Source organism: Sciurus carolinensis, chromosome 9 (genome assembly GCF_902686445.1).
Source record: "Sciurus carolinensis chromosome 9, mSciCar1.2, whole genome shotgun sequence".
Taxonomy (NCBI): domain Eukaryota; kingdom Metazoa; phylum Chordata; class Mammalia; order Rodentia; family Sciuridae; genus Sciurus; species Sciurus carolinensis.
The window spans coordinates 32026305-32054193 of NC_062221.1; the positions used below are offsets into that span (position 1 = coordinate 32026305).

Genomic DNA, 27889 nt, shown 5'->3' on the forward strand with positions numbered 1-27889 from the left:
AGGAAACTAGTACTGGTTTAATGTTCAAGGCAGTGTGTTCCAGGCATAGGCAAAGGTGGACTATTTCCCATGAGGACCTGCCAGGTGTCTGTGTACTTAGGTGTGTGACATGATATTTGGAGATCAGATCTTGAAGGATCTTCTTTCTGTGCAAAGAAATTGGAAATAATCCTGCAGGTAATCAGTGACCTATTAAAGGTTAAAAGCAGGGGAGTGTGGCAAAATTAGAATTGCTTTTTGGAAGGATGGGTCAGAGTCTCTAAGTAGGGATAACAGACAGGAGATAACTTAAATATCCTGGCCAAGAAATGATTAAGAAGCATTCTTTGATCACTGTCCCTAAAGTGACCTTGCTTATTCCTTTAAATTTGGGATGAGAAGACCTTTGGAAAAAATAGTTGTGCTCTTAAAATATTTGAAGTGCTATCATGAGAAAGAGCAACTAGGCATGGCATAAGCTGATTTAAGATCAAGGGATAAAGTCTTAAGGAAATATTAATACACTATCAGGAAGCACATTCTAATAATTAGTGTAAAAATAGAGTTCACAGATAATTATGTCTTACATTTCGTTCTTTCAACCATTCAACAAATAATCATTTGAACGGATAGGATGTGGCAGGCATTAGGCATAGGATAGTGAATAAAACAAAAACACTGCTCTAATGGTGTTTTACTTTCCTTGTGTAATGTTGCACTGCTTACAAATAACCTTTATATAAATCAAGAAGCAAGCTCCCAGTCGAGATATCGGAAAAGAGATTGATACACGGGCGAGGTTGACTCGGAATGAACTCTGGCCATGGAAAATCGGGAAGATAACTCAAAAGCAAGAACTCGAGACTAAGAAAGGCCACAGATCTCTCCCAGCAACTCCGCCCCTCTCCCCGCCCCTCCCCCTCCGCCCCTTCCCCCCCCGTCCCTCCCTCCGCCCCTTCCCCCCCCGTCCCTCCCTCCGCCCCTTCCCCCCCGTCCCTCCCTCCGCCCCTTCCCCTCCGCCCCTCCTCCTTCCTTTCATCAGTGCCATTTCTCCTCCCCGTTGCTCCTTTAGCACTTGTCTCTCAGCTCGCGGGATTTGGAGACCTCTCGCGAGATTTCGCCCCAACCAGTCCGGCTGTGGTGGCAACTGACAGTGAGACGAGGGTTGGTTTTGTTGCTGATTTTCCATAAATTTAGGCCGATCCTGTAGGCATTAACTAGGTCCCAGGGACCGAGACCTGGGGTGCTGGCGCCAGCAGGGTTCCTGAGGAGGGAGCGGGGGCCAGCGCCGGGTTCGGGCCGGCTCAGGCCGCGTGCGTGCAGCGTGTTCGCCGCCGGCCGGGTTCCAGTCCGGGCTGGAGTTGGGGTCCAGGTGGGTGATGGCAGGCGCCGTGACGCCGCCTGGGGACTCCTCTAGCTCGGGTCCGAGGGCGGGCGCTGTGTGCGGGTAGGGGCCCTGTGTAGTGGGCAGAGCTCCGGCGTCCGCTGACCGCGCAGACCTCGGCGTGGGTCCGCCCAGGTTGGCGCCCAGGCCAGGCCTGAGGTCCTCTGCAGAGCTCGGATAGGAATAGCACGGAAAGGAATAGATGGCCTGAGCCTTGAAAGGCAGCCTGTGGGGTGAAGGTATGGGGTATGGAGAACTGCAGTTCAGGTGCCAGTTCTCTCACTTTTTGCTATAAATCTTTAAGCACATTATCTACTCTTATGGACTCTTAGTCTCATCTTAAAATGTGAGCACCATGAGGGCAGATGGGAGACTCCAGAAATGGAGCAAGTCTTAAGTCAAGAAAAGTTGCTTCTGAAGTTACCTTTTGGAGGTGGTTTTCCTTTTTTCCTGCCTCGTACGAAACTCCGTTGCTTATTCAGAGAGCCAGAAAGAATAAAGAGGAGGTTAGGCGAATGATTTACATTCCCCAATTATTTTTTTAAATTAAGGTATACAAAACAATGGAGTATATGACAGAATCCACCGACCGCAGCCCTGGACACATGTGAGTTGTGACACTAATCCCTCTACAATTTTAAGATCTTACAGTGAGTTCATGAAACGTACTGCCATAATAGTGGAAAACTTTTGGTGGTGATGGTGAGAGGGTTTCTTAAAATGGGAAAAATGAAAGTCTATTTCTGCGGAAAATCAAACTCATATTTAGTTATAACATTTGTTCCAGTAAATACATGCTTAAGAAGGTTAAACTATTTCCTTTGCATCTTGTAGATAACACTGTCCAGTATGTAGTCACTAACCATACGTCTATTTAAATTTAAATTTAATTAGAATAAAGTTGAAAGCTCAACTGCTCTATCATACTAGCTACATTTCAGATGATCAGTAGCCAGCATTGGAAGAGTATCAAATTTTTGGAGAATATTGATCTGTAGCAATGATTCCGAAACTTTCTGCTCCCAATGTACTTAGAATTATGATAATCCCATCACTTGAAATGGATCATTAGACATTGATACACTTCTTATCCTGTTTTAAAAAAAGTTCTCTTTTGGGTAAATATTTGTGTGCGTGTGTGTGTGTGTGTGTGTGTGTGTGTGTGTGAAAATTACCTTTGGAGTATATTGCTAATGGCTAGTAGAAATGATTTAGATATCACTTTCCACGGTATATCCTGAGGTCATACATTTTCCCTCAAACCTTTTTTTTTTTTTTTTTTGGGTGTGTGATATGCGCAAAAAAGCTGTGAGGTCTTTTGTAGGCTCTACTATTGCATTCGCAATTGCGCGATTTATTGTTAAGTCTTTTTATTAGTAAAAATTAATATGCATATTTGTGTCTTTATAGAATATGTCTGGAAGGGCATATGTAAATGGTTAATTGTTTGTTAATCTCTGTGGGTGGTCTTGGTTGAGTGTGGTAAAGAGAACTTTAACCTTTCTTTGCATTTTAATATTTAAGTATTTGAAATTGAGATTAGTACAAGTTTTGTATTTTCTATCAGTATGTCTCCATTCACTTTAATGAAGCATATTAACATTTTTTTTCATAGAAAATGTTTATTCATATCTTTTCTGGTTATTTAAATGTGAATGTAAATTAAAAGAATTTAGTTCCTAGTGATTGCACTAGTCACTGCAGCTGACCCACTGGCCATGTGTAGCTAATGGCTACCTTATTGAACTGAGCAGAAATAGAATATTTCTATCATTATATGAAGTTCTGTTGGACAGTGTTGACTCTCTAGACCACTTACAACATCTGCCTTATTTTAAGCATTTTCAAAACTGTAGCCATCAGATTTTTTCGATGTTTGCTCCAAGGTTGTTCTTTACTGTATCTTTGAAGATTGCTGTTTCTATGTAATGTTTTTTTAAAAAGGCAGAAATATGGCCTAACTTGAAGTCTTTTGTTTGGTAACTTTTTATATAACTAGTACGTTAAAAAGTAAATTGGAAAATTTTATCTTTTATTTTTTTCAAGCTTGTGCTGTGAGTGTGGTGTCCCAATTAGTCCAAATCCTGCCAATATTTGTGTGGCCTGTTTGCGAAGTAAAGTAGACATCAGCCAAGGTATTCCCAAACAAGTCTCGATTTCTTTCTGCAAACAATGTCAAAGGTATAGTGCGTTACTATTTTACCCTAAAGTTGGGATTTATATAGAGATCCATTGAGATATGCTGAGATATACCAAGATGCACAGAATAAAGCACATGCAATTTAGATTTAATTTTTACTTGGTGTTGCCAAAGACTTTAGAATTTGTGTTTTAAAATATAATTTTTAGTTTGCTCTATTAATCTGGTAAAGAAAGTGTAAAGGTATTCGAATCTGTTTTTTTTCTGTTGAAGAATTTAATAGATTTGATGCATATAATTGATAGATAAGAGTTGATGTCTATAAGGGTAAGAGCAGAAAGAGCAGATTATTAAGGATATATTACCTTTATGTCCATGAAGTTGTTTCATTAGGAGCTTTGTATGATAAAAACAAACAAAAAAACCCACCTTATGTTTTAAGTAATTTAGCAATTTTTAAAAAAACTCTTAATATTCACATGTAATTAAAATGACTATAGTATAGAGGTGGTTCAAGGATTTCTGGAAAATTTGAAAACTGACTTCCCAGAAAATGTTCCATATACATAGATATACAGACTTTTAGTGATTTAACAGTGTACAAGCCTGGCAAGTGTGATAATTTATTATAAACATTTGCTATTCTTAAAAGCATGGTAGAATTTTAAAAGTAGTAGACAAAGAATCAAGAGGCCTAGTTTGTTTTGGATTTCTTACAAAGTAGTTTTTTTAAACTCTTGGTAACTCATCATCTCTGTTTTCTCACCATAGTGAAGAAATTTTATTAGATGATTCGGGAAACCTTTTCTATCTCCAAAAGTATACTTATAAGCAAAGGGGAATCTGTGTAATGTTTTTGATAGAACCTTGAAAAGTGAAAATCTCAATGTTCAACTCTTGAAGGAATAAGACCATTTTAATAGTCTATTTCAGTTTGGCTTTCTCAGTCAGAATTTTGGTTTTTTAGTTCTGGAACTGTTTGGGTTAATGCTTCAGAGCAACTTTGGGTGTTATTATTTCCTGGTTAATAATCATTATTACATCTGACTATTTACATGAAAAGTTTTGGTTTTCCTTGATATGTTGAATTTCAGTGTCTTATCTTCTTAGATATTTTCAGCCACCAGGAACTTGGGTACAGTGTGCTTTAGAATCCAGGGAACTTCTTGCTTTGTGTTTGAAAAAAATCAAAACTCCTCTGAGTAAGGTATGTTAAACAGCTAATATTAGTGTTTACAGGTACCCTTTGATTAAAACTCTCTTTGTCAGAAAGTCGGGCAGTGGGTTTTTTAAAAGTATTAAATGCCACTGTTGTTACCAATATTACCCCACTACAAATGTTTTAATTTAAAAGTGTTTTATTCTTGTACACACACAGATACACACACACACATACATACTCTTATGGAAAATGAAATTATCTTTTTGTTTTGAAAGACTTACAGAATCAACTCTTCTCATTATTGAAAACCTTTTTTGTGTAATATTAATTTTTCTGAAAATCTTTATATATAAAACTATCACTATACATAATCAAGTAGATTATAATATTGGGACTGTGCTATTTGGTTATTTTTTGTTTTCATTGTTGGTCTGGAAAGAAAATTGCCTATTATTTTAAGTCAATGCATAAATGTCTCCAAAAAGAAAAAAAAAAAATCCAAATACAATTTGTTTGTAGAGTCCTAATTATTTAACGTACACTTTCACTTTTCTTCTTTAAAACTTTATGGCTCACTTCTACCATATATGTTTTTAATTGAAATGGAGTCTTTCAGTTGAAGACTTTTTTGATTCCTTAAACTCTTATACAATTTCATGTAATAATTCTTTGAAATTCATCCCTTTATTTCTTCTGTACTCTGTAATTTTTGTTGTTACATGTTGGTCTTCGTGGCTTAAAACCCTTCATATTTTAAAATAACTTTATTTTTAAGTTCTGGAATCTTTCGTTCTTGATGCATTTTTGTCTTTGAATCTTTCAAAGGAGTTTGAACAGGTTGAGTATTCCTTATCCAAAATGTTTGGAACAAGAATTGTTTCAAATTTCTGAGTTTTTAAGATTTTTTATTATTTATATGTACAGTACTGAGTTAACACAAACTAAACACAAAATTCATTTATTCATATATGCCTTATATACATAGCCTGGAGGTAATTCAATATAATATTTTAAGTAATCTGTGTTTCATGGTGTGGAATTTTCCACTTGTGGCATTATGCCAGCACTCTCAATGTTTTGAATCTTGACACACTTCAATTTTTGATTTTCAGATTGTGGAATGCTTAACCTGTGGTAGGATATTTTTAAAACTTAACTTCTGTTCCCTGATTTTTCCATTTTTGTGCATCTTAGATTTTCACTTTTATACTTCATATTTTGTCCCATGTCTTGTGAATCTTAATAATTTGTAAATTCTTTCAAAAGATATTTAACAAGTAACAGCTGTGTGTCAAAACTGCTTTTTGATATTGGGAACATGTAGTGATTAAGAGAAAATAATCCTTGTGTCAGCTTCTTTTTTAGTTTGGGGGAGGGAGTAGTGTGTAGAATAAGCAGTGATTAAAATAGGTATGTTATATGACCTATTAAAAAGTATGAATTTTGTGCAAAAAAAAAAAAAAACTAGGAAGGAAATCATTATTAGTGGAAGAGTTGCAATTTAAAATAGGGTATCTGGGGAGACCTCACTGCGAAGGTGACCTTTAAATAAACATTAAAGATGGGAAGAAAGGGAGTTGTGTAGAAATCTGATGGTTAAAGCAAAGCAAGAAATGTAGAGACCAGAGGTGAGAGCACATCTGTGTGGTTAGAGTGGAGTGGTGGAGAGGAAAAGTAGTTGAGGATGAAGTCAAAGAAATTATGGAAGATAAGAGTATACCTTTCCTTATAGGCCTTTTTGAGGATTGGTTTTTACTCCAAGTGTAGTAGATGTAAAGGATCTTAAGAAGACAGAGTACTGAGATAATATGGTTTATTTGTTAGTTCTCTAGCTGCTGGTTTAGAATAGAAGTGGAGTGTGCATAAGGCAGTAGTAAAGGTAGGTGCATAGGCCTTAGGAAGTGATTGTAGTAATACTGAGAACTGATGGTTTGGAATCAGAAATGGAGATGGTGGGAAGTGGACAGATTGTGGATCTATTTTGAAGCTGGTCAGTTACATTTACTGGTGTAGCTGGATGGGTGTGTAAGAGGCAGAAGAGTTAAGGATAACTTCCACTTTTGTCAATCTGAGCAGCCTGAAGGAGGGAGTTGTCATTAGTGGGGTAAGAAAGGCTTCAAGAGAAATAGGTCAGAGTGGGGGAGATAACAGCTCATCTGTAATTGATAATTGTCTGTCTACCAGACATTTAAGTAGCAATATTGAGTGGGCAGCTAGATAAATGAGGATAGTAGTCCACACTAGAGATAATGAATTTGGGATATGGTACTATTTAAAGCCATGCCTTGAATAAGATTACCTAGGAAGTTTAGATTGAGAAGGGAAGAAACTGGAGGACTGAATCCTGGAGTCCTTTAATGATAAAAGGAGTAACCAGCACAGGGGACTAAAAGGAACTGTTAGGAAGGCAGGAAAATTAGTGAGTATGATATCCTAGAAGGCAAGGGGTAGTGTTTTATTTATTTATTTATTTTTTATTTTTTATTTTTTTTTGCGGTGCTGGGAATTGAACCCAGGGCCTTGTGCTTGCAAGGCAAGCACTTTACCGACTGAGCTATCTCCCCAGCCCATGGGGTAGTGTTTTAAGAAGAAGGGAGTTGCTGGCTATGTGCTTTGCAGTGGTGAGTTCTATAGACTTAGCAATGTGGATGTTATTAGTTAACTCTGGAAACAATTCTGTTTAGTGGTGATGTTAAAGATGTGCTTTGAGTGGAAGTGAAACAATGACAGAGGGAATTGGAGGCAGTAGATATAGACAGTTCTTTTGAGATTTGCCGCAAAAGGACTCAGAAATGGAGCAACGATTAGGAGATTGGGGAAGAGGAAGGGATTGGGGAAGATAGAAGATGTAAGAGATTTAACAGTGTATTTGTAAGCTCTGTAAATGATAATATACAAAGGAAAATTTTTGTTAAACTGCAAGGAGACAATAATTGGCTGGAGGTATCCTTTTAGGGTAGAAAGAAAAAAAATATAGCAGATAGTGGAAGAATACATTTGTTTGTTCTTTCATTTATCCAGTACTTACTTTCTGACAGGTACAGTTTTGGAAGCCTGAAATATCTATTGGGACATTCTAGAAATTGATGTTAGGAATACAGGCAGTTCATCTGTGGTAACAGGAAGGTTGTTGATAAGTGGGAGCTCCTGGAAATTCTAAGAAAACAGATGCAAGGGAAGTAGCCATGAGGGAAGAGCTATTAGATGTTTGAAGACAGATTTAAAATAGTCCTAGGAGAGAAGAAGAGGGAATATACTAGAATAGTGTTAAATAGGTGCTGGGCAGTGCTGACAGTTACTGTTAGAGATTTAAAGACCAGTCACATGATGTGTGTTTCTCTGATCCCTTTAGCTGTATAGATCATGCATATAGAGCAGGCAAAGTGTTGAATTGAACTAAATTATGATTTAGCCTGGTTACTACAGTGAAGTGAAAGAGGGACCAAGGAAATTGAGAGTGTATACATGGGAATAATTTTGGTGTTTGGTTTGGAAATTAACTAGGATAGGGTGGAAATGAGTAGATGAAGGATGATGAGAGCTAGTGAAAAGTATGAATGGATTTTCTGTTGTTGAATTGAAGGATTTTTGGTACCTAGGAATAGAGGTAATGAGCTAGAGAGAGAGGTGGTAGTCAGTGAATAGGATGTTTGGAATTAAGATCTTAGAGAAGTTGTCGTTGTTGGTAATAAAGGGAAATGAATACTAGCAATAGGAAGGGGGGAAAAACACTGGGGGAATAGAACTCAAATAATGGAGGGGTTAGGGTATGTTATTATAGAAATTGCTAAATATTAATGTTGGAAAGACTGACAGTGAGTGAGCCAGGAGCTAAAATCCTTAAGAAATGAGAGCAAGCAGTACAAGGATAACTATACCAAATAGGTGGGTAGAGTCTGATGACTTTAGATTCAGTCTCAGTATAATGAATGAGGCTGCAGGGAGAATGGTCTAGCATTAGCAATGAAGAACAAAGAAGACATTTGTCTGGCTCCTGGTCTAGTGATAGAAAGAAAATGAGTAAAAAAATTAGTCAACATTTTCATTAGCTATTAGGGAGCAGTATAATCAGGGGATCTAGAAGATGAATGTTCAGCAAAATGGTTGAGGACTTAGGAGGTTTTGTTAGCAAGTATTGGGTTCTAGAGAGCCCAATAAAAGGGTTACAGGATTTGAGAGAAAATGTTAGATGAAGACATAATAGGATGTGTGTGGAACCATATGAAAATTGGAGTGTGGAAAATGAGGGATGACTGAGGTATCTGGGTCTGTGGTAAAGAAGATAAAAGGCCCAATAAGATTGATGAGTTGTGGTGGTTTAAGGACAGTTAGTGTGGTAATACTGGTTTGGGAATGTTGAGGTGACTGACAAAGACCCTATCTCCGTTCTGTAGATGGAGACAGGAATAGGAAGCTGCGTGTTACTCGGTACTTGGCAGCTTGTTAACTACTAGGTTTTGCATTAGGGGAACCAGTTATATAAGGAAGTTTTTACTCTGGAGTGCTGCATCTATGCTAGCTAGACAAATTTTCATCAAACGTACTTGAATAAAATTATAATCTGCTTTCTCCTACCTCCCAGATCTGTTATCTACAGCACAGATTTTTCCATAGATCCATAGATCAATATGTATCATACCATCCATTGAACAAATCCACTTGGATATCTCAGATATGCCATAAATTTAAATGTCTGAAACTAAATGCAACATTTCTCCCAATTAAGTCTGTTTTCATGTCAGAAAAACTGTATTACCTATGCCCAAGTTGGATACTTAATAATCATGCTAGAGTTTGTTTTCTTTCTCTTTGTCAAATTCATTTATTAAATTCTACAGATTTCATCACCTGAGTAGCTCTTGGATTTTCTTGTTATTTCCGATTCTTAGTTCAGGTTACCTACAACTTCTGCTCAAATTATTGCAACATCCTACATTCTTGTTTTCCCATTCCTCTTGTCCTAAAACCTGCATTCTAGTTATATCCAGTCTCTCACATATAGTGAATTGTTTTTGGCTTCTGTAAGTACTGCAGATTTGGCAGTGAGTTATGATTGGGAAGTGAGTTCCAATTGTGGATTCAGTATTCAATGCACTAAACTTCCTCTAATGAATGTCCATTCAAAAAAAAAAAGCCACAGATCTTAGACTTTATGAGAGAATAATCCAAGTGGAAATTTTGTTCATGAGGTTTCTTGTAAGTAATGAGGTCACCAATTCTTTGCTTTCTATAACAAAAAAAAAATGTAACTTCCATTCAAAGTTCAATACAGTTAAGAAAAAATGATTTTTCCTATGCATATACTTACTTTCTTGAATTGTATCAATTGTATTAATACAGCCATTAGTTTGTCCTTTTATTTGCTGCTATCATTTCCATACCCCTGATGATGAAACTTTTTTTTATAGTGATGCTACACTAAATACTAAATAGTTATTATTTACAACCCCCCCCCCCTCCTTCAGGTAGGAACTTATGTTTCTTTTCGTTTATGTTTCATCGAAGGTACGCCTTGTAGATGCGGGCTTTGTTTGGACTGAGCCCCATTCTAAGAGACTTAAAGTTAAACTGACTATTCAAAAAGAGGTAAGCTATACATTATTTTCTAAATATGGTTAAAGTGTAGGAAATGACAATGAGGGCCTAGAGGCAAGTTATTTTATACCTTAAATAGCTTAAAAGGAAAAGTGTACTCTTAATTTTAGTCTTTTGTTTTCCTCTGATCATCTGTAAAAATGCGTCGTCAGTGGTAAGAGCAGCTGTTGCTCTTCATTAGTGGGTTAAGTAATTTGTCAAAAGGACTAAAGTAAAATCATGGGCTAAGGTAATGATTCTCAAACTTGCCCCATCACCATAATGACTCACAGTAACTAAATCAGAATCTCTGGATGTGAGGATCTGGAATCTAATATAGTCTTTCTTTCTTTCTTTCTTCTTTTTTTTTTTACTGTGGTGCTGGGATTGGACCCAGGGTTTTGTGCATGCTACCACTGAGCTATATCCTCAACCCATCTGTATGTTGAAAAGGCTCAGGTGATTTTTGATTGGTCATGTTGGGGAGCTGTTAAATTTATACCTGTCTTAAAATAATATAACTTACTTTTGTCTTTAAACTCAACATATTAATATCCCCCAAAACATCTGTAGGAAAAGATTTTAAAAATGGTAGAATGAGACAGACATCATTACCCTATGTACATGTATTACACAAATGGTATGACTCTACGTCTTGCACAATCACAGAAATGAAAAGATGTACCCCATTTGTGTACAATGAATCAAAATGCAGTCTGTAAAAATAAAAAATTAAAAATTAAAAAAAAGAAAGTAAAAAAAATAAAAAGATTTTAAATTATTAAAGCATTATTTCAAAAAAGGTATTTATCATGAAACAATTGTAAGGATGAAGAAATGTTACTGTTTTCTTTCCCAGGTGATGAATGGTGCTATCCTTCAGCAAGTGTTTGTGGTGGATTATGTTGTTCAGTCCCAAATGTGTGGAGATTGCCACAGAGTAGAAGCCAAGGATTTCTGGAAGGCCGTGATTCAAGTCAGGCAAAAGGTAATGAGAAAAAGATGAGTAAATTCTACATTGTATTTAATCTTTGTCTGTTATAAACAGTTAGTAAAAAACCTTTTCCATTTCTTTCCAAGTCCGTTAAGCACCAGGGATTCTAGATCCCTGGAGCATTCAGCTTTGGAAATAGATAATTATTTTACATTTTACGTAATCTTTAAATGTTGTTTTTATTTGAAAAATCAGTGTGCTATACCTATAGATGGTACATTTGTAGTATATTTATAAATGACTTATTTTGGTGTTCAATTTATTGATCCAGTAATGCTTTTATATTTAGACTTTACACAAAAAAACATTCTACTATCTGGAACAGTTGATTCTGAAATATGGAATGCATCAGAATACACTTCGTATCAAAGAGATTCATGGTAAGTTAAAATTTAAAATAACTGGAATTTTATTTCAACTTACTTATCTTTCCTGATAACATTTGGATTAGTACTATTCAAAAAAACTTTGTTAGGAAGAAAACAATTTTAGTTTTATATCTGTACTGTTCAATATGAAGTTACTAGCTACATGAGTATTTGAAATATATTGAGTATTTGAAAGATGGCTGGTACAACTGAGGAACTGAGTTTGGAATTTTCTTCTATTTTAATTTAAAATTACATTAAATTTATGTTTTGGGGTATAAGAAATCAATTTTATTCCACATTTTTTTAAACTAGAACATTTTAATTGATATTGTATTTGGGTTCATTTTGACAAAATTGTAAATACAAGGAATATGATTTCAATCCCCATCCCCTTCATTTCCTCCCTCCCCCTTTTCCTCCTCCTCTACTGATCTTCCTTTCTCTTATTTATTTTTGGTACTGGGGATTGAACTCAGGGGTGCTTTCCTCCTGAGCCACCTCACAGCCCTTATTTATTTATTTTTGATTGGTACTTTCTACATACACATAAAGGTGAGATTCCCTTCAGTACATTTGTATATGTATATAACATGATTTTGGTAAATTCATTCCATTTCCCTTCTCCCTTCTTCCCTCTCTCTCTCTCTCTCTCTCACATCTCTCGTTCTCCTTTTATTCCACTGATCTTCCCTAAATCCTTATGATATACGATTCTCTCCCCCACTGCCCTCTTTCCCTTGTTTTGATCTACCTTCTCCATATATAACATTCAACTCTTTGAGTCTGCCTTATTAAATTTACATTTTAATTACATTTAATTTAATTTATATTAAATTTACATGTGGTTAGTGTCTTCTTTGTTGGATATCACATATCTAGAAATATAAATTTTTTTTCCCTTGATGTTCTCCTTCTTTCCAGTTCAAGACATTTATCAAGTATCTGGATTGTGATAGATGCCATTTGGGGTTCTTAGAACATAATTAATTTCTGCCCTCAGTAGGCTGCTCATCTTGCTACTAGAAGAGTAAATCAGTGTTTACATTAATGTAGTGTAAAGTGCTGTGATAGAAAATTCATTAAAAACCTGTTTTATATAATGGAAAGATCAGTTCTGATTGGAAGAACCTTATTTTTGAGATGTTTAAGTTCTTTTGTTGTGTTTTCATGTTTTCATATGTTGAGAGCTACTTGTGATGGATATGTTAATTCAGAAGTCTAAACTCAGTAATAATAAAATTATATACAAATAGCAGAATTCTTTTTAAAAAAATTTTTATTAAAACATTCTTTTTTTTTAATCTTCATTTTATTTTATTTTTTATTTTTATGTGGTGCTCAGGATTGGACCCAGTGCCTCACATGTGCTAGGCTGCTCTACCACTGAGTCACAACCCCCAACCCCACATATAGTAGAATTCTTGATGGAATTTTAAAATTTTTGCATATTTTCATAGTGGTTCCTTAGATCATGTTCTGTCTAGGCACTTCCTGCTTTTTTTTGTTTTGTGGTGCAAGGCTTTGAGCCCAGGCCCTTGCACATGGTATGCAAGTGGTCTGCCACTGTTTATACCCATAGCCTGCAGCACTTACTGTTTTGATGTAGTATAATTACTCATATTTGGTAGTGAATACATATTTCTAAAATTTGTAACATAAAACATAAACATCTTTATGATTTTATAAAGATTTATTTAAAAAGTGGTAAAAATATTTGTGTTTTATATTATCAATTTCAGAAATCCCACAAAAACTATGTTTTTGGATGGCACTTGCTATTGCTAGATGTGAATTGTTTTTGTAGTCTCTTTCGAAAATACAGGTTTAATGACCAAATTCTTAAATTGTATTCTTTATTTTAAAACCATGAGTTCCATTGTTATTGATCTGTTATTTATTTGTCTTGTAAATGTTAAGAAAAGTATGTCAAAGTGTGATTCTTTGTCCTTAAATAGGGAAAATACTAGTTTTTTTCTCCTGGAGAACATTTTTAAGCTTTCTCTCAGAATTGAGTGTATTATTAGTAGACTCAGGATTGACCGTCTAACTTTGTGAAATGGGTTTAGTTAATACTTATGTGGATAAGGTCCCTTATTGACTAGTTACCAGACAGAGATAACACTGTTGTTCTGTTTAACTTCGTTCTGATAATTCTTTGGGGGATAGAGAGACTCAAATTGTCTAAGGATGCAAAATCCTATTATTATAGTTTACTGCCATGGTAGGTAGACACATTCTCACACAGAATTTTTTTGGTAGGAAAAGAATTGGATACATTTTGTAATTATTTTCAAAACCAAAAGTGCCATAGGTTTAAGAACTCGTCTTTTATAATCTAGAGCAATTTTTTTTTTTCCTGTTTGTTCTTGGTTTGATAATAATCTCTGGCTTGTTTTCTTATTTATAACTTCATTTATAAAATAACTCTCAAAAATTTAAAAATGGAAGTATATATAAATGAAGGATTTTCACTTCATTTTTATCTATCTGGCATTCTTATATATAGTATAACTCCTTAAAATAAGATATTCTTTGTAAATTGATAATAATGATTTCCTCTCAAGTGGGATTATTTTGTAGTGTTCTGTGACTTGCTGTTCTATTTAAGATATTTGGAAACTTTGCACAACATTGTCTGTAGTTTTGTTCATTACTTTTCATTACTGTGTGGTATTCATTAATCAGTGTGTATTTTAATTATTTCTTCATTAATGGGCTTACCAGTTAGTCCATTTTTTTTGCTGCTGCAAGCCGCACTGTAATAGCCTTATATGTTTTTCTTTGTACATATGTAAGTGGGTTTTCTTTGGGATTGATTTAAAGAAGTGGAATTACTGGACAAAATGCAAATGTTAAATTTTATTACATACTGATAGATTGTCTTCCAAAATAGTCCTTTTTTTTTTTTTTTTTTTTTTTTTTTGTTACTAGGTATTGAACCCAGGGGTGCCTACACTGAGCCACATCCCCAGCTCTTTTTATTTTGAGACAGGGTCTCACTAAGCTGCTTAGGGCCTCAATGAGTTGCTGAGGCTGGTTTTTAATTTTTGATGCTCCTGCCTCAGCCTCCTAAGTCACTGGGATTAGTCATGCACCACTGTGCTGGGCTCATTTTCTTAATGGTGTCCTTTGAATCGTTTTTGAGTCCTTTGAAAGTTTTGAATCTTGATGAAGTCCAGTTTATCAGGTTTTGTTTCTTGTAAGTCATGCTTTTGGTGTTGTGCTTAAGAACTGTTTGTCTAATCAAGGTCACAGAAATTTTCTCCTAGGTTTTCTTTCACTAGTTTTAGCTTTTATATTAAGGTCTTAATTCTTTTGAGTTAGTTTTTGTGCAGGATGTGAAGTTAAGTGTGTAAATTCATCTTTCTGTATAGATATTCTTTGTCCCAATTAAAAGACTATCCTTTCCCTAATGAATATCTTGGATTCTTTGTCAGATATCTGTTGACTAAATATATGTTTTGTTTCTGGGATATCATGTGTTCCATTGATTTATATATCTGTCCTTATGCCAGTACCAAACTGTCTTGATTACTGTGAGTCCTATGAATTTGTTCAGTTTCTTCAAATTTGTTTTGGCAATTATGGATAATTTTAGTTTCCCATGTAGTTATTTACAAAAATGTCTCTAAATATTTCTTAGTGGGTTTGCTTTTAGCTTTTCGTTTGTTGACAGTTTTTAATGTTATTGCATTGTGAACAGATAATATGATTTTAGCTGTCTGGGGTTTATTGAAGCTATATTGCAAATATATACTTTCTTTTGCATTTCAAATCTCAGATGGATTCCAGTTATGTTTTTGGTAGATTTTATTACATAAATGTTTGTTAAATTCATTACATAAAATATTTCTCTTCTTTTTTTGTGCTAGGGATTGAACCTAAGGCCTTGTGTATATTAAGCAAGTACTGTACCACTGAGTTACATCCCCAACCCTTTTTCTTTTCTTTTTTGGGTACTGGGGATTGAACTCAAAGGTGCTTTACCACAGAGCTACATTCTCAGCCATTTTTATTCTGTATTTTGAGACAGGGTCTTGCTAAGTTGCTAAGGGCTTTTCTAAATTGCTGATGCTGTCCTCAAACTTGGACCCTTCTGCCCCTGCCCCCCAAATCACTGGGATTTCCAGTATGTGCCACTGCACCCAGCTATTTCATATTTTTAAATTTTGGGGTAGGCTCTCACTAAGTTTCTCAGGCTGTCCTCAGACTTGCCGTCTTCCAGCCTTAGCTTCCCAAGTAGCTGGGCTTAATTGCATGCACTATCACACTGAAATATTCTTTTTTCCTTCCCCCTACAACCAGCCTTTTTTTCCCTCTAGAATTAAAATTATTCATGTTGTTTTCATTTGTTAGCATTTGTCTTATTTAGTCTGTTCTTTTGCCAAACAAATTTAAGTGACATTCCTAATATTTTAAATATTTTCTAATAATTTGATTTTGTTTAATATGAATTTGCAAGATAGTCATATTAGTAGAGGAATATCTTGTTCTGCAGAATTATTTTTATGAAGTTTTTTTTTTTTTTTTTTTTTTTTTTTTTAAGATGGTCTGGATTTCTATTATTCCTCAAAACAACATGCTCAGAAGATGGTAGAATTTCTTCAGTGTACGGTTCCCTGTAGGTATGTTGTGAACCCAAATGCAACTAAGTTCAAGGACCTGGAAAATGGGTATAGGTCACATCTATTCTTCAAGAGATACATTAGCTAACGTGTATGTAAGAATTTCCTTTGGAGAGCTAGACCTAACTCTAGAGTGCTAAACCTTTGATGACTGTATTTAAATGGTAAGAGAAAGGAAAGATGGGTTAAGAGGGCTTTGAGTACAAGAGTTATAGAGGAGGTAGTACTTAACACTCCAAAGATGGGGAAATTTTTCATAGGCGGAATTTATATCAAAAGGTGAATTTACCGTGAACAAAGACTTATGATGGGCATTAGCATGACTTTTAATGGATGCTATGTAAAGTAGATGGTCTGAGCCATTGGTATATTTTGGAGGACTTAAGTAGGTCTTAAGGTTGTAGTCATACTGATGAAAGTTTTGAGATACAAGTGGATGAATTTAGCCCTTACTGTAGCAGGCACCAGGAAACTGTTTAAGACCTTAGACGATAATTTGATTTGATAAAAATTGATATTCTTGAGTCTATATAAGTAAAGACCTTTGCCTTTCTATTACTATTAACTTTTTTTCTTAATAGATACAAAGCTTCACAAAGACTGATCTCTCAGGATATTCATAGTAACACATACAATTACAAAAGCACTTTTTCTGTGGAAATTGTTCCAATATGCAAGGTATATTTTTTTCATTTAATTCATATTTTAAAGAGTACACCTGTTGGTTGATAGGTGATTTAAATCTTCTGGTTTCCTTTAGAGGTGGTTAACAATTTAGACTTTCTTAAATGATTTCTGACACATTCAGCCTTGTTAAAAAAAAGATAAAAATAATCATGCTTTTAATTATGAATTGGCATGTCTCTCATTTTGATGTATTAAGATGAAAGACCTGGTTGTGGTTTTATAAGTACCTATTCCTTAAAATTTGTGATCCTAGTGAACATATGACAGTTATTGAAACTTTGAATTGAAAGAAATGACGTTTAAAAGAAAAAAAACAAGTGAGCCAGTTTGTGGGACATGTGCAAACAATTGGTAAGATTAAATAATATTGTGGAAATTAGATCATAGAATTATTTTTATTTGAAAACATAATCTGAATAAAACATTTGGAATGTAGATTATTTCATTTAGTTGTAAGAAAATGAAACCTTGCTTCAAAAATATAAATGAATTAAAATTAAACAGTTATTGATCATCTTAGGCTATATAAGGATAATGTAGTTAGAGGTCTTTACCATGTAGAAACTTACATGTCGATATTAAATTACATGTAATACTAACTGCCATGATTTTTTGGGTAACTATTCTACAGAAAGTTGTTATATAGGTACTGTGATATTTTCACTTCTTCATGTGTCAATAACTGAAGTAAGCTCTATCATTTGAAAATGAGGAAACTGAAGCTTGGTGAGGTTAGATGACTTTCTCAAAGTTATATAACTACAAAACAATAAGACCAGTATTTACACCCAGATCTGTAACTTTAAAGCTTTTACCAGGAATGAAATGATATCCTAAAACAGCATTGACAGACTTTCTGTAAAGGACCGTTTAGTAAATATTTTACGTAGCAGTAGCCATGAATAACATAAAAGTGAATGGCCAGGGCTGTGTCTAGCAAGGCTTTCCAAAAAATGAGCAGTGGGCCAAATCTGTCCTGAATAGCATCTTTTACCAACCCCTGATTTAAAACTGAACCTGAAACCAGGAAAATAGGAATTAGGTACGAGAACATATTTACCCCTGTGTATTAACTGCTTTGAGTGACTCATACAAGTATCTAAGGGAATGCGTAGTGTGAAATACAGTCATATTTTGTATCTATAGGAGATTGATTCTGAATAAAATTTTTGGTACCCCTGCAGGTCCCAAAATCTGAGGATGCTTAAGTCCCTTATGTAAAATGGTATAGTATTTGAATATAACCTATTCACATCCTCCTTTATGCTTCAGACCACTTCTAGATTACTTATACCTAATACAATGTAAATGCTGTGTAAATGTTGTACTGTATTGTTTAGGAAATGATGACAAGAAAAAAGTACATGCACATTCATTACAAATGCAGGTTTTTAAAAAAATATTTTTGATTCTATGTTCGTTGAATCCTCATATGTGGAACATGTGATATGGAGGGCTAACTGTATGTTCCTTCATTTCTTTGGAAGACTCTTGAGTTGACCACAATTTTTTTTTTTTTTTTTTGGTACTGGGGACTGAACCCAGGGCCTTGTGCTTGCAAGGCAAGTACTCTACCAACTGAGCTATATTCCCAACCCTAAAACTCTTGAGTTGAAAACCAAGGCTTAAAGAGGAACTAGTATGCACATAGTGTTCCTTTAGTGGAGGAGTCTATGGATGTGAATAGATAGAGCTTAAAATATAACCCAGATCCTTGTTATATTTTAATGTTGTTTAAAAACATAATTATATTACTAGTTACTACAGTATATCCCAATATACATGTAGACATGTGTGACCTTTTTGGGGCAGTTAAATCATTGATTAACATATTGGTACATGTAACCATTTAAGACAAATGTTATTCCTTAGAAATTTTTATGGATATTAAAATAATTCACAAGTAGATATACAAAATCATTCTACTACTGATGTTACACTTTACTTAGGAAGTACACAATACTAACATTTAGAGTGATAAGCAAGCATTTGAACTGCAATAAAATTGAAGTAATCTTAACAACTTGGAGATTAGGTCCTAAAAGACTTTTTTTTTTTAAAAGCATTTTAATTAAGGCAGATATGCCTGCCTTAAGAAGGTATAACTTATTTTCAATTTAAGGTTTGATTCTTTTCTTTAGGTTCTTTGTTGGTACTAAGTAAAAACTAAAATTTTGGTTGGGGAATTACAGTTGGATTGGGTTTACTAATAAGTGTTTTTTGGTGACTTATTTAGGATTTATATCATTTAAAATGTTATTCTTATGTCTAGGATAATGTTGTCTGTTTGTCTCCAAAACTGGCACAAAGTCTGGGAAATATGAACCAGATCTGTGTATGTATTCGCGTAACCAGTGCCATCCACCTCATAGATCCAAACACCCTACAAGGTAACTGTGAAAACTAAATTTACCTTGACAGTTTTGTCCTGTACAATGGGCAATAATAATTTATAATATTAATTTTGTTCTCAATAATGTTACGTTGGGACAGTTAATATTTGTACTGTTGAATACTTATGAAATGAAAGTATTTGAATTAGTTACCCTTATATATTTTTTATTTAAAGAAACAATTCTGTGAATTTTATTAGATTTCCTAGTTTTATGTCATGAATTTTTACTAAAATTGACTTATTTGCCTCATTTAAGTTTTGTGACTAATTACGTATGTTTATTGCTGAATTTCAGTATTTGACAGATATTTTAAATTTTGAAACATGTGACTTTTTGTGACCTGGTGGAACATTTAGTTTGCATGTGAACTTTCACCAATTTTATCATTATCATATTTTTTTGTAAAAAAAAAAAAATTTTTTTTTTTTTTTTTTTTTTTTTGTAAAGGCCTCATTGATAGGTGTCTCAGTATTTGGCTGTATCTCATACTTAATCTTTTTAATAAGTTTCCTGCGAGTTTTCTATTATAAAACTTGAGTATATTTTGATATTTTCCAAAAGTCATTCATATCCTTATCAATTAAAGTTCATCAGTTAAAGGTCTGTTTGTAGTAATAGTGTAGACATTGTCAGTGGAGCTAGACCTTATTTCCTATAAACAAAGCAACTAAAATGTTTCTAAAATAAAATGATAGCACGTGAAATAAGTATACAACTGGTTGAATCTGATCTTATTTAAAAGCTACTTAGCTCTTTAGCATTCTGATTATAAAAACAACATCAGCTATGTTTTGACACCTGATTTTCTCTTATGCTATGGGTTTGGGGCTGAGTTGGCATTGTAGCTCCTGTTGACCTGATACTTCCCAGTTAGTATATACTATCTCCTCCCTAGTTAACACATTTAATGACTCTTTGAAATACATGAGTTCTTTTGTCTTTTAGTTTTCTGTGCTTATTTTTAGTTGCAGATATTGATGGGAGCACTTTCTGGAGTCATCCTTTCAATAGTTTATGCCATCCCAAACAGTTAGAGGAGTTTATTGTGATGGAATGCAGCATCATTAGAAATGTAAAACGCAATGCAGGTGCTGGAATGATATCAAAAAAGGTAAGCGGTATCCTATCCCCCACCTTTTTTTTTTTCATCTTACTATTGTTTCAGTCTTTCTTTTTTAACTTCAAAATGTGGAGTCCAAATGAAGGTAGCACCACATTAGATTAAAAGTGCATTGTTTTTGTTTTTGTTTCTTTTGGTCATAATACTAATTTGCTTAGACAAATAGAACATTTATTTTGTAGAGTACTCCACCCTTCTAGAACTATATCTTACTGTTTTCTCATGATGTCATTTAACTTGCTCTAATCTCTTGTATTTCCTCTAAATGGAAAACTGGATATAAAGGATTGGTTAAATTTAAGTTAAATATTTTTTGCTAGACTCTGAGAAGTGATGCTGTATACTTTTTATGGTATTATATCGAGACAAGTAATGTCTATTTTACTGACTAAAATGGTGATAGCCAGCTCCCTCCATTTTGTTAGGATGTTTTTTTCACTTTGTAACCAGCAAGTAATCTGTGAATTGATACTGTCGTATTATGCACATATCAAGTTCTTATTATCTATGTGTGTATGTGTGTGTGTTTTGTCTTTAGCATTCTTGCCTAAATTAATTATTTTATTTAGTATTAAGTGGTGACCTTTCTATTATTTCTTATACATTTATTAGCCAACATTCTTTATTAAGGAAGAGCTGTCCATTATCACATAGGGCTATTTGGTTTCCCTGACATGTTTTTCTTCTGCACTAATTCTTAATTCTTTCTCTTTTGACATTTTCAGAATAAGGAGTTGGTCTGGTTTATCTTTCAGTGGTGAAAAAAATCTGTTTAGACTTATTTTTGTGTTTGACAGTGATTATCATCTGTGATTATCATCATGAGCTTATGAAGTTATATGTATTTACTATATTTTCTTCCTCCTCCACCCCTCACAGATCTATTCTTTTTCTTTTAAAATATTTAGATTGCCCTAAATTTGGGCAGTGAGAGCCCCTTCAGAATGGTTCCTATGTTTTTTTTGAGATGTCTTTCTTAGTCTAAAAGCATGCTTGCTTTCTGTGAAAGCCCAAAACAGCATTCTGGTGTCCTAAAATTCACATTGCATGATACTTAACCCCTATCTGAAATCAGATAGTTTTTCAAGGATAGAAGTTGGGATTCTTTTAGTGTGATATAGTATTTAGAGACCTCCAATCTGGGTTCTAAGTATGCTCATTTTCTTTGAGTTAATACTGCTTTTTGAGACAAAAATAACATCTGATAATTTGGGGAAAAAAAATCACTGAAAATGGAAGACATCACTTTCTATATATTTATTTAAAAAGTAATATAGTGAAGAGCTAACTTTTCATTTATAATAAATATAGAAAAACCAGATAGTATGTTTTCTTGGTTTTCAAAAAATACATTTAACTAGAACAAATTCTTAAGTCTTTTATAGTTAGGAGCAATATAAGAACTGGAAAGTAAATCCTGTTAAATACTACTTAGTTTCTCTGGTAATTTTTTTTGTCCTTTCTAAACCTGAGAGTTTTCTTCTTTAAACTTTCAAATTCAGGATGATGTTTCTGCAGCAATACTTTTTTAAAAATTATACTATGAACTAGTAGTACCCCAAAATTAATTTGATGAAGGTCTGGATTCTGTAGTGGTGTACTATTGGGATTCCAAGATTGTTTTGTCTGAACACATTTTTTTTAACCTCTTGTGTCAAATAAATATTTGTTTAGAATATTTTCGTGTTTTAAGATTCTTCTACCTTTTCAGCTATTTTCCCAGTCCGTATGCCCAATCTCCCTGTGAAAAACACTTCTTTCAAAAAGTCTTTATGTATTTTTCAGAGGACATTGTTAATGTTTTATAAGAGCCTTGAATAAACTTAACAAACATCAATTATTCATTTTTATGATTTCCTTCTGAGTCTTTTTTCATACCCATGATTCAGTAATTTATTAATTTTGACTGTGTTTCAGAACTATGGAAAATAAAAGAAAAAATTCTTGTTAAAATGAAAACTAGAAAACTGAAAGTCAATATTGTATTTAATTTTTCTATGAGATGTTTCTTGAGTTATGTTCAGATTATTGAAAAACACATTTTCTTTCCTGTTAAGCATACCCTCGGGGAAGTCTGGGTACAAAAAACATCTGAAATGAATACAGATAAACAGTACTTTTGTCGCACTCATTTGGGACACCTTCTAAATCCTGGAGACCTGGTATTGGGGTTTGTATTATTTTACAGTATTTTAAACTGCCAATTAGCATTAAAGATTTTCTTTGGGTGCCAACAAAGCTACCTAAAATACTAAAGTTGCTCATTCCAAAAATATTTTAAGAGTTTTTTTGGAGTCTTACAGCTTTTTAAAAATATTAATATCTAAATTAAACTCTGACTTGGAGAGAAGCTTGTAGTTGTTCTGGTTTGGCCATCATCTAAGAGTCATTTGGTCTAAGATTTTGGTAATTGACTTCTGAATGTATATAGTTAGATCCATATTTGCAGCTTTTTCTTGGGAGTGGGTAGTTTTTTATTGTGCATATGCTCCTCCTCAAATATTTCACTTTTAAGAAATGGTAGCCATATATGCAATATCTTTATAATGTCATGGAACAATCCTTTCTCAATCAAAGCTAATCAGTGTACTTTAAACATTACCTTGACGGTTTCATTTCCTTTTGCTGGAGAATGGGAAGTGTTTTTATTTTGTTTTGTTCATTTCCACGAAATGAGTTAGATGGATGTATGTCTGTGTTCCTTCTTTAACAAAAGCATATAGTAAGATAGACAGCATATAATAAGGTAGACAGTAATGGATAATGTGTAAAACTTGAGTATCGTCTTTTCTTTTCTGGAATGTACAGAGCCGTGTTCACTGTATAGTAAATTGCAAAACTTTAAAGTGAAAAACATTAAATGTTTGACTTAAGAGAAAGTTTTAGGTAATATCCCTAAAATAAAAAATTACACACGGAGGGAAATAGCAAATTTTTCCTTGTTTGTATTTCAGATTTGATTTGGCTAACTGTAACTTAAATGATGAGCATGTCAACAAAATGAACTCAGATAGAGTTCCAGATGTGGTAAGGCTTTCGATTTTTTTTTTTTTTTTTCCTGTTGAGGAGGATTCTTGTAATTCTTATGAGACAGATGCACGAGTTCACACTTTAGAAAATAACAAATCAACTTAGAGATTTCTTTGAAAATATAGTTAAGGCATAATAGCAGGAATATTCATTTTAAATCATTTTTCTTGGGGTAAATTCAAGGTTTGAATTTTTTTGTTGTTCTGCTCTTTAAAATTTTATTCTCTGTCAAAATACTTGGTACTTATCTATAGAGCAAAAATAAGTTTGTTGCTAGAAATGGTGACTTTTAGAGTTTACTCATGTTTACGCTGATCTACGTTCAGCATATTTCATGTTTATTGTCCAGCTAAGAAGATATTTAGAGTTAAGACCATTGTTCAAGGGTAAATATAATTGCAGTTGAAAATAATCTTCACATTATCAAGTCTTGAGTAAAGACTGTTACTTGTGAAAATCTGTTAAGTTCAAACATGATTAAGTATCATGAACAATAGTGAATGAAATCAGTGTGAAAGATCCTATGTCCTAATTGCTTAATTTTTTAAAATTAACATTGATTTCTTTAGCTATGGCCAAAATAAAAGACACCTCCTTCCCACACCTACCATCATCACCTAGTTGTGTTTTAATTAACTGATGAAATTAGGAAATAGAAGGATGATTTGGTTGTAAGTCAAAGTAGATATTTCTAACAAGGTCATAAGAGGAACTCATGAAGATGTTACAAGATTTTGTATTTTGTAAAATTATTTTCACCTGTTCCACAGTTATTAAGGTGTTCTAAGATATACTGTTGTGAAAGTTGTAAATAGTTCTGTAAGTGCTTATTAGTGGGAATAAAAAAGGAAAAAATGCCTATGATATTTTGAAATAGTTCATATTAATGGTAGCTGAAAATAGAAGTTCGAGTTAAAAAAAAAGCTGCAGAGTTTTGGTATTAAAAATTTGATATTCATTCATTGGAAAATTTTATAGTAATTTTAAGTTATACAAATAGTGCCCAAATGCATTCTCACATAAATACATGGAGAAAAAGTTATAAAAGTTTCCTTGACAATGCTTCTTGGTCTCTGTACCTTTCTCTTGTGGTGTAACCACTGCCATCAGTTTCAAGACTTTTCTGGTATTCCTATAACTTTTCATTTTTTTAAACTTAATTGGATTTTGTGGTCCGACTGTAGTTCTTGTGTTTTATAACTTTGCAGATATTTCTGTTACAGGTACTAATCAAGAAGAGCTATGACCGCACCAAACGCCAGCGTCGTAGAAACTGGAAACTGAAAGAACTTGCAAGAGATAGAGAAAACATGGATACAGATGATGAAAGGTCCCACTTTGCTTTTAACCTTATATGTTGTGTCAGAGAAAATCTTTAGGATAAATTGATTTTATGTTGTAAAGAAATAGGCATCACACAGTTGATCCTTGCACTCAGTATTAATTTTGGATTCCTGTCTAGGTTTTGATGGAATAAATTTAAGAGAATATAATGGATTTAATAATTATATCCTGGGTTATTACCTTATAATTACACTGTCATGTAAATAATTCAGTTGAAAAGTTAAAATATAATAAATAGAAAGGATATAATAAATAATAAGGATATCACAAATAGCAGATGAATACTTATGATTTGAGATAAAAAGAAAACAGCTTTTTGAAATCAAATGTTATTTTTGAAACAACCAGAAGCAAGATAATGTGTTCTAAAAAAGATTTTTGAATGACTCAAAAGTGCTCTTAGTGATGGTGTACCACTGATTTTGGGAAAAAATGGAGAATTTATAATAAAACTGTTTTATGAAATTTGAAATAGGAAAACAGTAGTATTTCTAAAATATAACCTTACAGTTAAGATATACATAAATTTACAACATGTTAATTAAGTTCTCTAAGTATGATTTCTCTGCTTCATCTGTAAAATGAAAGTGTATTTCAACTTGGTCATAAGACTTTTTGGTGGAGGAGTATCTTCTCATTGTCTTATATTTAACCTCACCTTTATTTTCAACTGTTTTGTTTTCATGTAGTTTTGAAAGAAAAGTTGTTTTCAGCCTATCAATATTTAATTGGCATCCATATTTGACTTTTTTTAATGCTTAGAGCACATTTAACTTGCAGTGCTGAAAATGAAGAGAACTTCATACTTTCTTGGTGAAGGTGAAATATGTAAATGTTTCTTTATCCTATAGGCAGTATCAAGATTTCCTTGAAGATCTTGAAGAAGATGAGGCAATTAGAAAAAATATCAACATCTATAGAGGTTGGTGTTTGAGGAGTGTTTAAGTCATATATTATACCAGGGAGAGTATTTTGGTATCTTAAACTTTGATTCCTGTACTTTACTTCTTTATTTTTTAAACTACTGTAGTTAAACTTTTACTAATAAATTCGTTATAGAATAGTAAAAATTAACTACATTGTTTCTTATACCACATTCTATATCAATTTTTTTCCTATCATGATAGCTCCTTTACTGGTAGAAATTTATTTATACATTTATTCAGTCCATTCATTCAGTGAATTTTTGAGTGCCAGCCCTAGGTAAAATACAAGAATTTCTAATACCATATAGTTAGATAATGCTAGTAGTGGTAGGGGCTGATATTTGTATAATTTCATATTTGTATTTATTTGAAATCCTTCTTTTGATTCTTAGATTCAACTATACCTGTGGAAAGTGACACAGATGATGAAGGAGCACCTCGAATTAGTTTGGCTGAGATGCTTGAAGATCTTCATATTTCCCAAGATGCCACTGGTGAAGAAGGTGCATCAATGATGACATAATGAGATCATGTTATAGACTGTACTATCTGTGGCTCAGGAAGTTGGAACAAAATGATCTTTACTGTGTATTGCTTCTATGCTTCCATATTTCAGGAGGAGAAATTTAGTTTTAAATGTGAATAAATAAAACTCTTTTGATTGTTTAAGCATTAAAAAGATTTGATAGTTTTGAAGTTCTAGATAATAAAAGATTAGGGAGAATATAATTGTTGCTGATATTTGGGCCATTTTTATGTGTGCAGTTTTATCACTGCTTTTTTTTTATGTACTGTAGTATTTTTACATACTGTAGTACTGGATTTAAAAACTCAAATGTAGTGATTCTTTGGCTGTTAACTAAATATTCAAGTATAAAACAAGCTTTTACATTCTTTTTATGTTGATCATTTTATGAGCATATGGAAGGTCATTTTTAATATGAACTTTTTAAGCATTTTGATCCACTTTAGATCATTTTTATGTCCTTAGTGAAGGGAAATTGGGGTTCAATTTATCACTGGACATTCAAGAGGGAAGTTAATCTTTTTTTATTTCATCATAAAATTAACATTTTCAGAAGGTTTTTATTTCTTTTTTTGTGTGGCTCTGGGAATCAAACCCACAGCTTGGCATTTGCTTGCTATATAACTCTTACTGAGTTGTATTCCCAGTCTTGCAAAAGTTTTTAAACATTTAACTTCTACTGTAGTACAAAGAAATATATATAAAATGTTTACATATTTGTAGCTCATATGGAGTTGTTATTTAAAGGTTAAATAGCAATTTCTTCTTTTGTTAGTTTTGCCTGGACCAGCAGCTTAGGGCAGTAGTCTGTGTCATAAAAATATCTTCCTATCACTTAAAAGATTTTGCTTTTAAAATTTTGCTTTACAGATTGAGAAGAAATAAATTTTCTCTGTAAGTTTCATCATTTGAACACATCTCCATCAAAAAGAATATTAGATTCCAGCATGTAGTTGGTAAAATAATAAAATTGAAGTACATGCTTTAAAAACCATGAATCGGGTTTGAATATAGAATCCTTCCACATTTTTAAGAAAGAGACTTGGCTTGAATTGTAGTGTCCTGAGAGTGAAGTATTACAATTCTATTTCTGTAGCAGCAAGATCTTACTAACTATACCAAACTAACTGCTACTTCATTAATTATATGCCTTCCACTAAATAGATTGAGCAAGTGCTGAATAGAATGTTTACTTTTTTTGAGATTGAACTCCCCAATTTTGAAGTTATGAATGAAATCCTGAATTTTCCAATTGATTCCTTTTTTGTCTGCATATTTAGTTAAAGTTGAATGTAAAAGGCATATGCTATTCTTGGTGATAGCTCGTCTTAGTTCTTCATAGGTGAGCATGGCCTCAACAAGTTCTTTCTCTCTTCTATGTCAAGATATTAAAAAGCATGAAAATAAAATTAGCCTTCCCTATTTTGTGTCCTTGAAATGGTCATTGTCATTTACATGAGAGTATCTCATTCAGTTTTCCAAAGTGGAATTGTTAATGTTATTCATGTATTTGTCATGATTTTCCCTGAAAAATTTAGTATCTAACTTTATTTAGTCTTATTTATTTATTTGCAGCGCTGAAGAATGAATGCAGGTCCTCACGTGCTAGGCAAGTGCTCTACCACTGAACT

The 27889-nt window shown here is 33.4% G+C and overlaps 1 protein-coding gene across 2 annotated transcripts; it reads left to right on the plus strand.

Annotated features, from left to right (window-relative positions):
• The first annotated feature begins 1051 nt into the window (after positions 1 to 1051).
• On the plus strand, positions 1052 to 27680 carry Nmd3 (NMD3 ribosome export adaptor). Of its 2 annotated transcripts, none has more exons than XM_047564993.1 (16): positions 1052 to 1143; positions 1915 to 1970; positions 3410 to 3544; positions 4614 to 4710; positions 10171 to 10251; positions 11099 to 11227; positions 11523 to 11613; positions 16151 to 16229; positions 16811 to 16907; positions 19189 to 19306; positions 20278 to 20423; positions 22490 to 22602; positions 23387 to 23459; positions 24686 to 24792; positions 25658 to 25728; positions 26125 to 27680. In XM_047564993.1, the coding sequence occupies exons 2-16, from the start codon at positions 1927 to 1929 to the stop codon at positions 26253 to 26255; spliced, it is 1512 nt and encodes a 503-aa protein (XP_047420949.1). In that variant the 5' UTR covers positions 1052 to 1143; positions 1915 to 1926; the 3' UTR covers positions 26256 to 27680. The 2 variants fall into 2 exon arrangements, with proteins under 2 accessions (XP_047420949.1, XP_047420948.1); XM_047564992.1 differs by lacking the exon at positions 1052 to 1143 and adding an exon at positions 1150 to 1351.
• Positions 27681 to 27889: the final 209 nt, after the last annotated feature.

Bases quoted from the DNA above. Each gene is read 5' to 3' on its own strand.
- Nmd3 (XM_047564993.1), top strand. From the start codon at position 1,927: ATGGAGTATATGACAGAATCCACCGACCGCAGCCCTGGACACAT. The intron at 16,908-19,188 runs GTATATTTTTTT...TCTTATGTCTAG, and splicing joins AAATTGTTCCAATATGCAAG to GATAATGTTGTCTGTTTGTC. The intron at 24,793-25,657 runs GTCCCACTTTGC...TTTATCCTATAG, and splicing joins ATGGATACAGATGATGAAAG to GCAGTATCAAGATTTCCTTG.